The 19084-nt window shown below is 30.0% G+C and overlaps 2 protein-coding genes across 2 annotated transcripts; both read right to left on the bottom strand.

Annotated features, from left to right (window-relative positions):
• Positions 1-1108: 1108 nt before the first annotated feature.
• On the bottom strand, positions 1109-13783 carry LOC132734380 (protein arginine N-methyltransferase 6-like). Its single transcript, XM_060721116.1, has 11 exons — positions 13629-13783; positions 8250-8321; positions 6750-6815; positions 4310-4419; positions 3913-4013; positions 3369-3416; positions 2607-2675; positions 2174-2244; positions 1793-1875; positions 1486-1595; positions 1109-1207 (listed from the first exon to the last, which is right to left on the bottom strand). Exons 1-11 carry the CDS (start codon positions 13652-13654, stop codon positions 1109-1111), a joined length of 855 nt encoding a protein of 284 aa, XP_060577099.1. The 5' UTR covers positions 13655-13783.
• Positions 13784-15075: 1292 nt separating this feature from the next.
• LOC132734300 (cocaine esterase-like) lies at positions 15076-18920 on the bottom strand. The gene is made up of 3 exons (XM_060721015.1): positions 18464-18920; positions 16031-17572; positions 15076-15736 (listed from the first exon to the last, which is right to left on the bottom strand). Exons 2-3 carry the CDS (start codon positions 17569-17571, stop codon positions 15592-15594), a joined length of 1686 nt encoding a protein of 561 aa, XP_060576998.1. The 5' UTR covers position 17572; positions 18464-18920; the 3' UTR covers positions 15076-15591.
• Positions 18921-19084: the final 164 nt, after the last annotated feature.

The raw sequence follows: 19084 nt of genomic DNA, 5'->3' as shown, positions 1-19084 counted from the left end.
TTTTTCATTATTCCATATTCTATAAACATGACAAACATTTCATTCAATATATTCTAGTATATAAAGTTACAAATAAGATATATATTTGATATTGATTTGTTTTTATTACTCTCATGTTTTAAGCATTGTAAATAGAACTCCCGTCACACTATTTCCATGCTCTATAAACCCCCTTCTGTCAGAAATCTTTTCCTGAGGTACGAAAGTGCTCAGTAATATCCCTGTTAAATATTACATATATACTAAAGTCACAGTTCGGTTGATGTCAAGTGATACAGTCGTTCATTAAGTATGTTTGACGATGTGCTGTACCTTCTCCAATTTTATATGTAACGCTGATGTCAAGAAATCTGAACCAAAAATACCAGTTTCAGTTATATTGAACTATTTCCTGATCACTCATCTTTTGTGTTTCATGACTATTGCTGACAAGCAAGATGTAACTGTATTAGCAATATACTTAATTTTTGTGTAAGTGGTTAAAATCTTGACATTATTTTAAAATTATCAAATATATCCCCTTTAAGCTCCTTATTCAAAAGAAAAGCTGTCTTAAAAAGCAATTTGCTAAGATTCCTATATTCATCTTCCATGAAAAAATGAAGTTTATATGAAGGTTTGTCACTCACCTTGGTGCATCTGTATGAGGTCTGATAGAAATGCTTCCCTTTATCACAGTGTCTTGTGTCACGTCACATGGTTCATCTATGTAAAATAGTGTCTGTGACCAATGAGTCTCTCTGGAATTATTCGTACATTTGCTACTATGACATTATATAAATGGACAATTTCTGAACAAAAAAATGAACCAATACTCTTTTGATAATGATTCTTGCAAACACAAGTCAATCTAATGAAACAAAGAGTTTTGACTGAATCCTACTTTATTGCTAATATATGTATATAGATGTAATATACACAGAAGCAACAGGTTAAATACCAAAAAAGGTTAGGCTCCAGTCGTATTAACATTAGCGATAAACCCTTCATAAAAACAGTTATTCTCAACGTTTACAATCTACAACTTTACTTGGAAACATCTGTCCATTCTGAACAGCAAACGATTAGTATGTAAACTGTTAGAAGTAAAACATTAACCTAATTAGAACTACAGAATCAAGAATATACTTTCAGGAAATCCAACATCAAACCATGTAGTAAAACCATGTATGGTAGATTGACCAAAACAATGGAATGTAAACTCTTTCTGTAAAGTAATATAAGTATACATTACTCTTTCTTTCAAAATAAGAAAAATATATATTACAAATAATTATATGTACTTTCTTATGTTTATTATTCTAATGGTCATTCGCTCCGAGGCATATATCGATCTCAAAACACATGAAATTAATAGAAACTCATCACACAGTCTAACAATTACTAAACGGTAAAACATATAATATACATGTATAGATTTTGAGACATATTCCCGAGTTGTTGTTTTTTTATAAAATATTTGAAATAAAAAAAAAACTTACATACCTTTACGTTCTGAAGGTCATCTTTAGTTGCTGAATTAAGATTCAGTCGACAGACTTGTACAGCATGTGCCTGGACACTTTCAGGGGAAATATTATTAATATGAACCTGTTCTAGCAAGAAAAACATAACAAATAAATTACATGTTGTATTTATAAATAAAAAAGTATCACTTTTAAAATCCGAAAAAAAAGAATAAATTTTGATTATGTCGTTACTTAATGAAGCATGAACACGTATATGGTTAAATTTTGTAAAATCGGTAACTTATTGATTTGCATTAAATTTTGATCATTGCAAGTATACTCACTTGATATGCATTTGCGGGCATATGGTTTCATACATTCCATCGATAACTTGTACACAGAGCGAATCTCCGACCAAAAATCAAGCCTAACCAAGATTCCAGAAAAATTAAATCTCATATTTGAATACCTGCTATGTAAACATGTTACAGTTTCATAATAAAACAAATCACATAAATTGAAAATTAAATAAAATTGCCATTAGGTTAGAAGATATTTTTTGCCAAAGTTGAAACCTATTTAACTTATCGATATTTTAATTTCGTAGTTGGTTTTCTTGTTTCGTATATATTTCACAGACATTGATTTTTTTCTTCCTAAAGGGAATGCAATTAGATAACATTTTACAAACTTCTAAGGACGACATGTAACTTATGGATATTTACCTGTTATCATAGTCGGTGTCTGTAAATGGAGCAATGTATAAACTAGCCAATGATGGAAGCATAACGCCATCCTATATTCGTCAAAGATATGAGAATACGCACATTCAATTTACACAGTGTGATAATTAATTCTTCAAAGATAACAAAGCTAACAAACTGATATCGAACATTGATACGTTTATATTATATTGAAAGTGTTTACTATTTCCCTAAAAATACAGGTTTATACTCATTTCCCAAACAAATAAAATTATTATACCTACCGATACAAACTATTCGGAAAAAAACATAACGGATCAAGTTTGTGTAAATTTAAAGATATATCATGCTCAAATTTGATATTTGAAAATACTGACAATTGGAATAATGATTCAAAAATATAATATTATTCTGTATTTGCTTTCGATTGTGATTTAGTCAAAAAGATGTTTACCTTTTTCAGCCATTTATCGCGGCACTGTAACACACAAGGCAACATTGACTCATAAAACAAGCAATATCCCTGAAAATTATTAATTTTCTAACATAACTTTTCCAGCACAACACACAAGCAATTATTATGTGAAAGGAAACTATCTCGAAAATATCTCTTACGTCAAACACTGTCCATACTTTCCTTGGTACAAAAATATACTTATTTGCTATCGTTATTTATTAAAAGGTTATATAACCTACTTTCAAATTTCCATTTTATTTAGTTCTGCTCATTGTTTTCTTTTTAAGATGAACGTATGACATGGAAGATTCCATGATAACCACCGTATGAGTTAACCGAAAGGTTAACTTATCGTTCTAGTAATCTTAGGACTTCTGGTCGCGTGTGTTCAAACTCCGTCAGGAGCAAGCCGTTGATTCCGTGAGCATTAAACTTTACTTTCATTGCTTAGTACTTGTTGGTTCCAATAACGGATTTGAGAGTGCTTTATTAAGCTTATAACTTCCAATACAATCGAACAAAAATGATTAGCAAAAATCTATCACATTAACACATCTTAGGATGCCTTTAAATTCAAATTTAACGACATTCCTGTTAAACTGAATACTGCTTAAACCGGTTCTAGGGGTGTGGACGGTAGCATGCACTTACTACTATCGTCCATGAGCAGGCTCAAAAGAAAACCAAACCTGAATATTTTCAATTACAATGTAATCTCTATTTTATTAGATTTAAGTATAATATAATAATCATACATACCATCCATTCACTAACTAGAACATCTAGTTTCTCAGGAAATATTACTTTCTGAAAGTGAAAAGACTCGTATGTGAAAAAAAGAAAACATGTGCAAAACATAACTGGCAAAAAAAATTTAACACAGTTTAAGTCAAGTATTGTTTGTCTTATATTTGGATTCTGTTTTTACTTATCATCTGAAATTATATCCAACAGGTACTTTCAGCAAGATACTATGATAACAAGATACTTGTAAAAACACAGCTTTATCGCGCACGTGCAATTGTTTCTTATTGATAAATTTCTAAACGAGAGAAATTTCAACACGGCTAATGTGTGAAATACCAAAAAGTTTTATAAACAATATTTCCCCCATCACAAATTTTAAATGTCGCCGACTTTCAAGGAATCATAAAATACTGTTTCGGAACAATATTTTCCCTCCAAAAAAGAATCAAAAACACTTACAATTAAATTCGTATAAAATATTTGTACTTGTCATTAGAACAAAGAAGTGGGCGTTCGTTGAGTGATAAATACAACAATATTAACAGAAATATACTACCTCAACAGTGTTGTGAACTACCTCAATTCTGTCTGACATTTTGTTTTCGTCTACAATTGCCTGAGTTTGTTTCGCCATATCACTAGCCTCTATTGCATATACTGAAAAATTAAAACGATAACAAAGCATCAGACGTGACATTGTCCGGTACCTTTGATATGAAAACACATTCTTGTATATTTATAAATATGTACAAAAACTATCTTTAAATACAACCATTACTTTTTGACGTATCATGATTGTTACACTCTTACTTCAATTTTTTTTCTTTTTCTTTTTCTTTTGATATACTAAATCATTAACCTAGTAATAAGCGTTTTAATCGAAAACGGTAATGTTTTTTTTAAGTTTTCTTCCTTTGCATGGTGTGACTTTTAAAATTTTCTGTTTTCAATACCTTTTTTAGCACCAGCTTGAACACAGAATACTGACAAAATACCGGTTCCAGCACCAATATCTGCAACAACTTTCCCTCGAATTTTCTCGTAGTTCTTCAATATTGCATATCTGTAAAAGGAAAAATGGTTAATCAAATTTACCAAAACAACAACTTAAAATAGGCGTCCTTGAAATCATCCCTCCGATGCAGATGATCCATAATTTTAAAACTAAATAATATTGATACAAAAGAATAAATATTAAGGGACTTACTTATAAATAATACAAATTTTATCATAAGAAGAATAAATAACTTCGATTAAGAAGAATGATTATAAGTAACAAAAATTAGCATTCTTCTTGCAATTTTATCAACACTATTGAAGAAATACAAAACAAAATGTACGAATCGTATATTCGTAACAAAAAATGTTCAATTAACCATTAAGTCATATCGTAAAATATCAAACACTATTCATGCCATTATCGAAAAAGTCCATAGCATTGTTAACACACCGCGTGTGTCTTGAGGGGCCAGGTAAAATGTGCCCCTTCCTCTCCTTTTGGGTTTTTTCTTCTACAGATTTCACATAATAAAAGGTAATATATACTTAAAACGATAACTAGTTTGCATTTAATTTGCATTTACCTGCGCAGCCGTTTCCATAGAATGAATTATGGGTATTTAGAAAACCAAATTTTAGAAAAATCGCAAGTTGTTTCATCATTTTTAATTACTTAGCAGTTTGTTTTGTTTTTTTGCTTCAGAATCACTAAATATCTCATCACTTCATATATTTCCTCATTTTATCTAATTGATGAAATTGTTAAATAGTACAGATAGTCATGATTAATTACTTTCGTTTACATTCACTAATTGTGTAAAAAATATCACTTCAATCAAAGACTCCCGACACTTGTAATCTAGACTAATAGAGTTCCTGTAGTTTTGGCGAGGTTCTTGATGAAAGGGCAGATAAAAAAAGATTATACAAAATATGTTACATTTAGTAAAAGAAACAAAGGTTAAACTTGTGGATTATAGAACCTCGTCGGCACCAATTGGAATCAGCTTTATATTCCTTGCTAATATTCTTTTCTAGCTAGTAAAATACATTTATTTTTTAAATTATTCATTAATACTATCACCATCCAATTTGTATCTATTTTAGTGGCACACCACGGTATATTTAGGGGAATTATTTTTGCATGTGAAATAAGTTTTTGTAGAAATTATTTACGTTTTCGTTTTCATTTGTGACTTTTACAGAATGATAAAGTATGCACAATTTTATTAGTAATACACTAGTATCAGAAAAAGAACCTTTTATTCTGCGATGAAAATTAGTAACAATATGTACGCGCTATACTATACAAAATGTAGAGATTTTATATGCAGACATATTAATACCTAATCATCAAGTATGTCATATTATCAAAATTACGTATATATCACATAGTCTAAGTAGCATCAATTATTCTAATGCAATTACTATCTAACACGTTACTTTTACTTGCAATATATTTATCTCTAAATGATCGGCTATAGTATAATGTAGTTAAACCTAAAACGTGTTAGTATTAAATACCATAATCTAAATAAAGGCGAATCAACGGCAAACATGAAAACAATTTACATAAAATTTGTAGTTACAAGAGTGAGCATATTTCAAAAATGTAAAATTAGATCTTAAAGTTATCTTTACAATCTTGGCTCGTAGACAAGACATGGCACGCTGAAAATAGTTTGTCGATTTGTTATCGTACTTACATGTGATATATGGTAAAGTAAAAGTACAATGCAATCTTTTTTAATGTGATAAAATCGAATGCTTTGATAATAGCCAGATTGTTGTATAATCATCGGTAAAGTATTTGGTAAATAAAGACAATGAAAATCACATATGTTTTCTAATGTATACTTATCATTCAGACCCACGACCAATAGGTTTTTCAACGAACCATTCGTACATGTAAAAATGTAACTATTTGTATATGTTTATGAACATAAAGGCATTTTTAAAATGTGTCTCAAAGTTGATGCCAGAATAAAAAATGCAAGCAAATTTGTAATTTCTTGAAGTATTAACCTCACCTCATTATAGTGTACTATAATGTCCAACAACCTCCAACCGTCCTATATAATGTAAATATTTGCATGTTCGTTGCAATATATACACATGTGAATGAAACTTGTTAAATGTTAAATTTTCCGACAAATAACTTCAGGGATTCAAACATATTTTCGTATATCTAAAGATTTGCGCGTAAATGAAGACGCCGTTCAAATGTTCGAGACAAACATTGAGTTATAATACAAAAATGTTGAAAATTGATGTTTGCACAAGATAAAGTACTCATGTGTCGTTGTAAGGAAATACAATACATAAAATTGAGCAAGTAAACATAGTTTCGTTTTAATATCAATACAAGTAACTATGAAAAAGTATTCCCAATACCTGTATGCATTTGTTCTCACAGTGTCACTTAACATCTCCTCGTGTACACAAATACCGGCATAGCTCCTGGAAAAATATAAAACATGTATATTAAATGTATATGGGTCATAAAGATAAAAGTAAGAGCATTATTTTAAATTATTTTAATTTACTTTTGTACATTTTCTTCATAAACGTAAGAGAAAATATAAGTTGCAGGTTTAATTGATTTACAATGGGTAAAAACAATAACAAAATAATAACGAATGACAACAATTTTTTTTAAAAAAGTATTGTTCTAGGAATGACTAATATTACATACAGTTCAATGATAGGAAGACATTAGCTCCATGATAATGTTTTATTTAAGGTTAGCTTTAGACAAAAATCCAAAGATGATCCAAATAAAGATTGTTTAAAAATGTTTATATTATTCAAATATGTCGTGTTTGAGATTTTGTTAAAAATTTAAGCATTTTTGTCAAATCATAGGAATCATTTATGTATAATGTTCACTGGTATATTTGTTAACAAAGCCTTGTAAATTATATAAAAAATGACGTTACTCGTAATTTTACCAACGCTAGCCTATATCAAAGCGGGGTCTTTCAAATAGAATGACACTGATTAAAATTACATTGTTTTCATTTTTTTCTTTACATGTTATTATATCTTTCTTTATAATAATTATGATGTTTTATTATTTATCTCAATAAATCAACATACAGGTTACTTGGTTTATCAGACTGTATATAAACTTTGGTTGAACATATGCGTGTAAATCTGCAAAGTGTGGTTTAGGAAAAGTTTATTCTTATTTTAGAGTACATATACTTAGATATGATAAAAAGATTCACAAACGAAAACATTTTATCAATAAATGTTTCGCTTTATTAAGCTTCTTAAGTTGATGTATACTTAGAAAAATACTTGAAGCACACATAATTATATTAGTTATAAGTTTTAACATTCATTACTGTCAAATTATTCTTAGCTAATAAGTTACTTGGCAGAGTTAGACACTTTTTATATCTACATCTCCAGTAAATTATGTGCTCTGAATACCTAGATACCTAATGGATTCATGGACTTGGCATTTTGGTATTAACTTTAACAGGTTAAACACACACATATCTTACTAAAGCTAATTTTGTTTTGCTACTTTTGATATGTGAGGTGTTTCTTAAATTGCTTACAAAATAATAAATAATAATAATAAACACTGTATAATTCATAATCATTTTAGTGGTCTATTTTGGTTACAGCCATTTCTCATAAATAATACATTATAATGTGAACATTTCATTAAAAAATATATAACCGTAAATCAATTACATTGTGACTTGATTGCATGGTTTCTTAGTCTGCATCAATATAGGGTGCTGTATCATTTATAACAAATTATTTTATATTAGATATCCATTTCTTTCAGTAAGTAAATTTTCAATAAAAAATATTTACTTTCCAAAGCCATAACATATTCCATTAAATGAATAGCGAACTATAAAATTTTCAACTTACTTAAAATAATCTTGGTCATGTTTTTGTCTCTTTTTCCTGTCTTCATTAGCTCCGTCATCAGAATGCCTCACTCTAAAACAGGACATAAAGTAAGCTATTATATCCATCATGAAACATGCCATGTTCCAGAGCCAAACAATACTCATTATCTCGTTCACCTAGCTTTGTACAATTCTTCTTTCATAAAGAAGTATCCTTTATCTTCCGAAACAAAGCTCTGTTCGCTGCTGTATCACAACTTGATACATACTGCTATGTAATGAACCATTCATTTAAACAATGACTTTTGTTTCGTTTATTTATCCCTTATTTCGTTTATTTTTCTATATGCTTACCCTAATCTTAACATAATAAGCGCATATATAAATTATTTAACACAGATTTTAATGATGCCTCTGCCATAGTCGGATTATATATTATAACAATAACCAAATTGTTATTTGTCTCGCCTATCTTATTTAATACAGCATTCTTATGAGAAATACTTCAATGTATAAATTTATAATCCAATTTTCAGAGGATTACCACTGTTCCAATATAACTAACTTAGTGTAATATTTCTTCAAATATGTTCAATAAGGGTTTTTATTTTCCACTTAGTTAGTTAGTAATATGTCCCTATGTTTTATCTGATACTATGTGCACTAGTATATAAATTGTGTGTTGATATATTCCAAACTATCTACTTTCATATAATCTTGAAACATATTTGTTTCAACCACTGTTCAACATTTGTATTTCCATATAAAGGTAATCAATACAATTCTTCAACTCTTTAAAAATCATGTAACAATACTTTGAAATGAAAATATTTTTTTTTTAAATATTGAAAAATAATTGGTCAGAAGACTTTACCTCCGACTATGTGTCTAAACAATAATTCACAGAAAAGTTGTTAACATTATCCAATTAACAGTTGGCAATAACGGTTGTATTGGTAACGTTACATGTATAAAAAGTTAATCCGGTTAAGCAAGTTATTCCACTGATAGTTACTCCACTGGCATAAGAAAATTTTATCCGCCGAGAATATTGTTTCAGATAGATAACAGCAAACATTTGATCTCCTTCTACTTAATGCATGTCTAATTTCAAAGGTAAATCACGGAAAGTGTTTTTCATACAGTTAAGTCTGGTTGTATCGGTTTTGTAACTCTTAAACAACAATATATCGATATCGGAAAAACTTAAAACAACTTATTAAGTCTGAGATTTCTTTTGACTCGTGACTATTTGTAAATATTTTCAAAAAATAAAAGTACAAACAATAAATAAATCGTATAAGTAAACTCCATTTATTAACAAATGAAATATTTTGTCATTTTATCTAAAATCAAATGGGATATAAAGTTACCTATGTATATATAATCCACAACAGGTTATTTTTCGGTTCCGTTTGTGCGAACGTAACTACAATTTCGACCGCTTGAAAGTGAAAATAGTTTGATCTTATTCTTAATATGATGTAAAGATTGTTTGGTTTAATATATCAGTTTAACTATCAAAATCAAAGCTGACTTTTCCCATTAATAATTCACCCGACAAACTAGACTCACACCTAAAGTTACCATTCTGTAACATAGACATCATCAACTTTGTCATCTAGTGTCACAATAATCGAATAAACAAAAAACGAAGAATATCCTTTCCAAATTAGTTTCATTTTCATTATCAAAAATTGATATATTTTTCATCTTCCCTTCTAGTGCAAACAATGGGTAATGAATTAGCTAGTCATGACTGCAGGAGCAAATATTTTTCTCTATACAGATTAACATTAGAATTATTACAATTTGTAAAAAGACTAGCCAAATTGACTATAGAAATTAATGACGGTAATATCATTCACTGGTCAACAAGTGGCGTCACGATGACGACAAAATCAATGGTGTAATCAGTCGATCTGTAATGCTTTACTTTTGTAATCCTTCCAAATAACTGATTCTAATATTTTGCAGCTACTCTGTAGCAGGAGACACCATAATCATTAACAGGCTAAAACGCTTTTTAAGGTCCATAACTCAGCTAAAAATAATTCAACCAAAACTCGTTAAATATACACAGGTACTTGAGGTACCATCAACGCTTCTGAAATATGAGGTTTTACAAAGTCTAGAATTAGAACGAATCCATTTGAAGTTTTGCAAACGAATATCACATGTAAGGTTAAATTCTAGTAATGCAGCTGTATATGTAGAGTTGGGAGATACCCGTTATATATAAACCGCTATGTTAGGGTATTAAAATACTTAGAATTTTATTACATCCTTTGAGAATACAAACAGGGAGGTATACCCGTAATAATTTACCAAGAAACAAAAGATATTATTTATTTCGTAACACAAGAGATATTGAAGATGAATTCCACTTTATTTGTATATGTAAGTGCTATTCTCAAATAAGAAAGAAATATATCAGAAGGTTTTTTGTTGTTTGTTGTTGTTGTTGTTGTTGTTGTTTTTTGTTGTTGTTGTTGTTGTTGTTGTTGTTTTGTCAACACATCTTTTTTTAATTTCATGATTTGCTTTCTTCTTAAAAACGATATTGTTAAATTGTGCAAATATATGAAAGAGGCAATTGTTACTCGAAATTCATTTATAAATAATATTACCTGATGCTGTAGTACTTATTATGTTACTGTCTTTCTTATACATGTATGTATTATACGTAAACATGTGTTAAAAAGCATATGATTAAACTTTTAATTATATGTTCTAGATAATAATGATATGTGACATGTTTATCATTGATGTTTATGTATTAAGATGATATACGTATGTAAACGCCTGATAAAATGTATGTTCTGTTCTGTTAATTGGAGTTTTGAACCCTACTAAGAGTCACTGCATGCCTTGAGGCAATTTGCTGCAGTGTGTCGGTGTCATGAAAACGCCTTCAATACCTTGCACTCGCTGTTTTCAACCCTCGGTGGATTTACTTATAAATTAGCCTTTTGATTGTTTTTATTTAGCAGAGGTATGGGGCTGTATAAATCCAGAGGGAATAGAAAGAGTACATGTATATTTTGCAAATGATTATGGATACTATATGTTAAGCAGTCTACAAATACTCTAGTTCTCTATGGTGAATTAGATAGATTTTCACTTTATATTTAAAAAAAGCATGTTTGATTAATACTGTCAAGACTAAAATTTGTACTTTAAAGGCAGTTTTACAGGATCAAATAAATGTCTTAAACTGAACGAAACAATAAAACATTGGGTCTCATTTATACGCGATATCCTTCGTTCTTATTATCTAAATGAAGTATGGTTATGTCCCGAATCTGTAAACATACATGTTTTTGTTCCAGTCTTATGTTGTTCATAGGCTTAGATATATATACATGTATATTATACATAAGTAATTGGAGATTGGGCTACGGGACTACAGACGTCAAGTTTTTTAAATATTTTCTGGGAGATAAAAATACGTTTGAGCAGTCAAATTATATCGACATTACAATATTCCGCGCAATGACGGAAAATGTACACTCTAGCTGTACTGTGCGTTTAGGATAATTATTTAGTGACGCGTCGGTCAAGTCCACTTTAACGGTGTAAAACAGTTATCATATTGTGTTTAATATCTTAAAAGTCAAGCAGGCTTGCCATATAAATTAGAATATCGACAAATTTACCAACTGGCAGCGTAACACAGTAGGTAAAGTTGTGTGGTAAATCTTTAGTTACATATCAATGCAAGACAACCAGGTTCGGTCCCAAATGTTTTTGTATAATTATCAATCGATTAAGAATTTCTTTTTTTTCTTGTAAAGATTATAAGCGCTGTGTTATTAATATTCTATTAACTTCTCATTTCACTTTTGTATCTAGCAAGTTGGTGCAACCTGATACGGAATGCATACATGTACAAAAATTGGTTCAAATAGTTAAGTTGGCACGAAAAACTTATGCACTGCAAAAGTACTACTAATATATATTACACACTACACAGAATAAAAAAAATTATTTCCGGTATATATAAATTATTCGAAATTATAACAAAACTGCCTTTATATTCCAATTAATTTGCATTTCATGTAAAAATAAAAATAGGGAAAGAAAAAGGGGGAAAAAAAGTTTGACAACTTGTGTGGCTCGAACTCAGGATACATTTTAATTTGTATGGCATCCTAGTGACTTAACCAACTTTGCCATCGAGTCTTTTCAAATTCTATTTCTGATTTTGAATGATATTCACTTCTAAATATCCTGTTTTACCTATTCAGACAAAGATTGTAAACTTTTGTGTACACAAAAATTGCAACCTCACTCTCACATTATCATAGCGGCACAGTAACTTCACAAACTCCTCACAGTGATTACCTCCCTTGGCAGAATTGTAATCACTGCCGTCACAGACGTCACATGATGATGAAAGTCACATGACGTAACGTCGAAATTCAAATGTAAATATCGACCGTTACATAGAAAATCTAACGTCATTTTTTTCTTTCTGTTTTATTTTTAACTTTTTGTACCTACTGTCCGTTATATTTTATCAAAAAATATCAAAAGTATACAACATAATGAAAAATAAATTAAAAAAGCTAAAAAAATATAAAATATCAAAATATTGATATTTCAATATTTGTGATGGCAGATATCTCTGTACTGATAAGGGGAGAACACTGCGTGGGAGATTGGTAACTTCAACGATCTAGTAGACGAGTTCCACGTTGTTTTAAAATGTACAGCTTATGTTGATTTAAGAAGACTGCATTTGTATCTTAGCCTATTCCAAGGTATTTTTATATTCACACAAATCTTATAAAGTATTTTCATAAATGCAAACCAGTAGATCTAATAAGAAATTTTGAAAACAAGGCTTTCAAATTAAGGGATTCGCTATTGTTTTTATGTAAAAATCTTCCTCAATCTGTATTCATTTATTTTGTTTTGTTTTCATGTAACTTGTTTGTATATATTTATCTATTTTCTTTGTTTTTTTTAAATTCTCGCAAAATACATGTTTTCGTTCATTATAAACATGCATGTTCTTCCATGTCATACCAAGTGTAACCTAAGAAGAAATGTTTTTCTTTTCATTTTTTTAACGACGACGAGCCTGTGATGCTTAATTCAAGTAAAATATATGTTCTATTTAAGTTTGAAATATTCTGGAGAAATGTAGAATCGACGTGCGTCTGAAAAGGCGTTTGTTATGCAGAATAACGGGTAAATAATTTTGGACATGCCCTGTACCTATACCCAAATAGGGCGGTGAATTTTTGAAAAAGATTCGTCATGTATTCTCTGCAATTTGAATTGTAGCATTGTAACATGCCACTAATAAAAGTAATTGATAGTCAACTGATAAAATCATTTAAATTCATCACAATTTAATACTACAGAAATTTAAAAAGAACATACGTACCTTTTATTTTCAATGGGCGCGGCCATCTTGGTTATTTACAATGTTTCGCGCCACTTACAGTTCGCCTTTTATCTTGATAGGGTTTTGCCTTTCAAAGAATTTACCTGTTAACAATTTAATTACTCTACACTTTGTATAGAAAGTAAAATAAAGATCGATCAAATTGAATAATAAGGAAATAAATGCAAATTGTAATGAATATTTAATGTGTCATACGAGTATATATAAACAATGAATCTAATAAATTAATAATGAATATATGAATATATAGAAGAACACATCTGGCCAAACGGGTCTGTAGCATACAAAAAAACATAAAAAAAGAAATCTAATAGTAAATACATACACGTGGTAATCACATTTTATATGAAAAAAAAACAACTCCTTACAGAATATTTTTACGATGTGCATAAGGAGTGAATCTATACACATGACAAATAAAATATCACCGATATAAGTTAGTTGTGTCATTCAAATTGAAATAAAATTTAGAACCCTGGTTATAGAGAATAATATTATTCTTTCCATTTCTATATTAAGAACTAAAAATGCCCTAAAATGTACGATTGGCGCATTTAGTCTTTAGGCATCATGAGATATAAATATAATTATAGTCAAGACCTCTTGTGAGAATTTATACATCAATCATTAATATTACAATAAATGAATACAAAAGTTTTAAAGGCCCATGTCGCGCTAACATTGATTTCAATTAAAATACTTTTTGCTGTAACTTTTGATCAATATGAAATCAAATATTCTTATTTAATTTTACCCATAAAATATGGTGCTATATCAGTCAAATATATTTCATATTTTTTAAAAATAAATATGAAATATAAATATGAAAGTGGGCGGAGTCAAACCTCATATTTATTTTAAGGGACTTCTTTCGCCATTTTGTTTGAAAAATCTGATAAATACAAAACAACTTTTTCTTGAATATTGTTTTGAAAACTATCTAGCATGATAGAAAATGGTCTAACTAAGAAAATTAATCCGAACACCAATATCTTTAATTCAGTAATTAACGCTGTACAGACGTTTAAAGAGTTGTTTACATGACGTCACAATGTAGCGCCAAACAGCGCGTGCTTACGCATAAATTACTGCGCGCTGTACAATTGCAGTTGGTAGCAAGCAAGGGGATTCGTTACCATTTTTCTTTGATAATGAAATTAAATAAAAAGGTTATTTTTTCGTTTTTTGTGAAATATGGTATATATTTTCACTCGACATGATAAAATATATTCCATATTTCACGCAAACGTAAAAAATATCCTCTTAATAACTTTCAGTTACTTCTATATTTTTAATAGATATGAAATATTTTGTTTAAACTAACATTGCATAATGAGTAATTGAAAAGTCTAGAATAAATATGATCAAGATTTGTGTAAAACATATTATATAATGAAACAAAATCAAATTGTATACCTGTTAAATAACCTTATACACTGTATATAAATCTGTTATCAAGAATATAGACAATTAATCATTGTATAGAGAAACAATTACAAAAATAGTTATAATGTTAAAACAGTTAATATTCTTTACAAAAATACCACATTTATAAATTTACCTTATTAAGTTTTTAGAAATATACACAATATATTGCAAAACATAAAAGATCTACTAGTGCATTATTGTAAATGAACGTGGGTGTTTGTTACAAAATATTCTAGAGAGAATAATGCAAGTGAAAACATAATATATTTCACATTGTATGATCATTTTTCCCGAAAAACTATGAAATGCTTCAGTTTACACATTTTGAATAAAAACACCTTAGATTTATTGACATATTACTTCTCACTGATGAAATTCAATACATATTATTTATTTGCATAAAAGAAATTAGAAATACAAGAGATATAGAACAATATATCCTGGCACCTGAGTTTATGCTTTTGTGTGTTGTAGTTATGACATCGACTCTCAATATCGCAGGAAGGGTTTCAATTCAAAAATTCACTCTGTCTTCAAATAACTTAGACCCTGATTGTGGCTGCTCTGTAAGATTCATATATGACATAGTAGTTGTATCAAATGCAGGCCATTGTGGAATTTGTCCGTCAGCATGTTTAGCTGAACCAATGTTTGGATTTCTGGAAAAAAATAAGAAAAGTAAAGAGTTAAAAATGTATTTTATCTTTCATTCTATATTTTGCTTTTTTTTTCCAAACAGATATGGACGTCATAAGGATCAGGTGTCCTTACATCCATTTCCAAAGCACGTATATTACCAATTATTTGTGGTGGTATTTAAAGCTTCTTAGAGTTTGTCTTTGCATGTGCTATTTCTTACGATAAATATCAAATTTCTCAAAATCAGTGAATTTAAATCGAATTACATTTTGTTTTCAAATAAATTTCAAGCTTAATCAAAAACAAATGTTTACCCTGTTTTTGCGAAATTGCTCCAGTAAATCATAATTTGTTTAGACATTTCAATTTCAGATGATGGTTTTACACTTCCATTAGGATACATTGCTTCCAATCCAAACACAAATGGAAGCTCGCCAGCATGATTTGCTCCATGTAACCATGGTGGACGGTCTTGTATCCATGGATACGACGGTTGATGAGTAAAAATATATTGAAATGTCTGGCTTACTTTATTCCCGTCAGCATGTGCCCTTAAAGTTCTGACAGTAGGAACGACAAATTGTAAGTCAGCATATACATTAACGGCACTACGCCCTTGTTCCGCAAGTGACTTAATATGCTCTACGGTGTACTGTTTGCAAATAGCTTCAGATGTTTCATTTCTCAAATTGCTGTTGTTAAAGTAACTCTGGTAAATTGCTGGAGCAATTACACCACACAAGGCTTCTTTAGGTATCCCTTCCGAAATATTAAATTTATACGGCCCCTGGTATTTCATCATCCGCCAATACATAAGACCGCCTTCAGCGTTATTTGTACCAGCCATTATATCTAAACTCTGAAAGAATTTGTGTGAATTCGAATTTGTATTCCTTAGAAGCTTTGTAGGATCGCCAACAATAAGATCACCGTCAATAACAGGGCCTAGTCTTGAAATAAAATTTTCAGTGCTATCCCATCCAGACACTGCTTCGTTTTGTATTTTTAATATGTCTGTCGCTGGTCTACTTCTTAAACATTGTATTAACTCAGACATTGTATTTCTTGAGCAGTTCAAAAGTCTGCCGGTTTCTACAGCAACGCGTATCGAATCGCTAGCCAGTGCTCTCGGGCTATAAACTGCTCCACTTTGTGATATAGCACGATGAAAATATCCTTTGTTTGATGGAATTATTGTATGGAGACCAACACTGTAACCACCAGCAGATTCGCCAAATATTGTAATTCTGTTTTTATCTCCTCCAAAGTTTACAACATTATCATGTACCCATTCGATAGCCAGTTTCTGGTCCCATATTCCATAGTTTCCGGGGGCATTATCATCTTCAGTTGATAAAAATCCTAACAAACCAAGTCTGTAGTTTATAGTAACAACAATGACGTCACCCTCGAGTGCAAGATATGATGCGTCAAAGAGAGTTCCTTGACCAGCTGTAAATCCTCCACCATGTATCCAAACCATCACAGCTTTAGGCTTAGCTTTATCCATGCCTCGTGGCACATATATATTTAAATGGAGACAGTCCTCCGATATTGTCTTGTTTTCCAAAAGCCATTCATCATTTTGCAAAAGATTCTGGATACAAGATGGTCCAAACGCTATTGTGTTGATAGTGCTTGTCCAATTCTCATGCTGGACAGGCTTTTGGAATCTTAATTTATCGATAGGGGGCTTAGCAAATGGAATTCCTTTAAATTGTATGACATCTTCATTGTGATAAATTTTCACGATGCCTTTAACCTGACCATTGGTTGTTTTGACGATTGGTGAGTCCTTCGCATTTGTTAAAGTTAGGAAACATATCAAGAATGTTTCTATGATGTTGAAACACATCCTGCAGTAAAAGTGACAAAAACTATAATTCAGGAGTATTGCTTTGTGAATAGCATTAAAACATATTCTACTAAATTGGTATCGCGTAATTAGATCTTAACACAAGTATCAACAAATAAGAACGACATTATCCGAACGCTACAAAGGGTTACTAGAAAATAATGTCATTTCGTCAGTTACTATTTAATTTACAACTTCATTCTTCACAGCGGAATGGGATTATCCTAGGAACGCAGTTTAATTCTAAAATGCGCCAAAATAACGTCAATAACGTAGTTCGTTCATAAAATGCGCTAAAATGACGTCATTTTAAAGCACGAGACTCATATGGCACCCCATTGCCAGATGGAATTTCCGGCATGGGTAAAAACTAACGGAATCATCTGTCAAATATGCAAGAAAGAGAAGGGACTCGAGTGAAATGATAATAACTGTAATTAAAAACAAAATAAAGACCACCTTCCAAGATTCGGAGGGGGTCAAAGGGAATTGGGATGAGGATGAAAGAGTGGGAGATTTTGATCCAAAAATTAGAAAGAAAGGGTGGATCAGAAGGATTGCTTCTGATAAATAAGTATGCCGTCCAACTTGATATATAAAGAACGGATTTCCATGTGACAAATAGAATACCTGACAAATAAGTAATCATAATAATAACAATACAATATGAAAAAGAAATATCGTTCGTCTATCAAACTTCACTACACTCGTGATTCTTTGACTTCTAACTTAGGGACAACAAATGGTAAACATGCTTTATTCATATTGTATACCTAAATTGAACGTCTTTTAAATCTCCTAATAATAAAAAAATTTCGGTGATTAGTTTTCTGATAAAATGGCAAACATTTTCTAGCTAAATAAAAAATAATCCAATGCAAGAAGTTCTTACCTTACTCCTTGTTGTGTTTCACTTTATGTTATAAATCGCCTAAATTTTCTGTATATTATAAATTTCTCTCTTTATCTCAAATACTAAGTATTGCTTATTATTTTCTGTGTTATAAATTCGTTGCTTTTCCTTTTTATTTCATATATTAATTTACTCCTATTGTTATAAATTCCTTATTATATAACCGTCATAACTTCCCTGTCACAAATCACTATATTCAATTGTACATTTTATTAGTCCGACATATGCATGATGAAAATGTATCATTTAATAATATAACAAGAAATAACAAAGAATAGTTCTAAGTTGAATTTAAAAAAACCACAACAACAACAGTTACGTACAATGTACGACAATATATCATGTATATATACACATTAAAGATTGCCTAAAATATATATACTTCAAATGGCAAAGACTCCTATTTATAATAAAAATTACATTCCTGCGTTAATGGTAACGCTAGCATTTTACACTTGATAAACAAATTTTACGTTGCTATCAGGACATAAATTAAAGATAATCATTAACACAACACTATGATACTAACTACATGTATTGTTAATCTATGAATACGGTTCTAAAAGTTGCATAAGGAACAAAATGAAAGATAACGGCATC

The sequence above is a fragment of the Ruditapes philippinarum genome, unplaced genomic scaffold, assembly GCF_026571515.1.
Source record: "Ruditapes philippinarum isolate M1 unplaced genomic scaffold, ASM2657151v2 ctg642_1_1_1_1, whole genome shotgun sequence".
NCBI lineage: Eukaryota > Metazoa > Mollusca > Bivalvia > Venerida > Veneridae > Ruditapes > Ruditapes philippinarum.
This window is presented reverse-complemented; position numbering and strand designations above follow the sequence as displayed.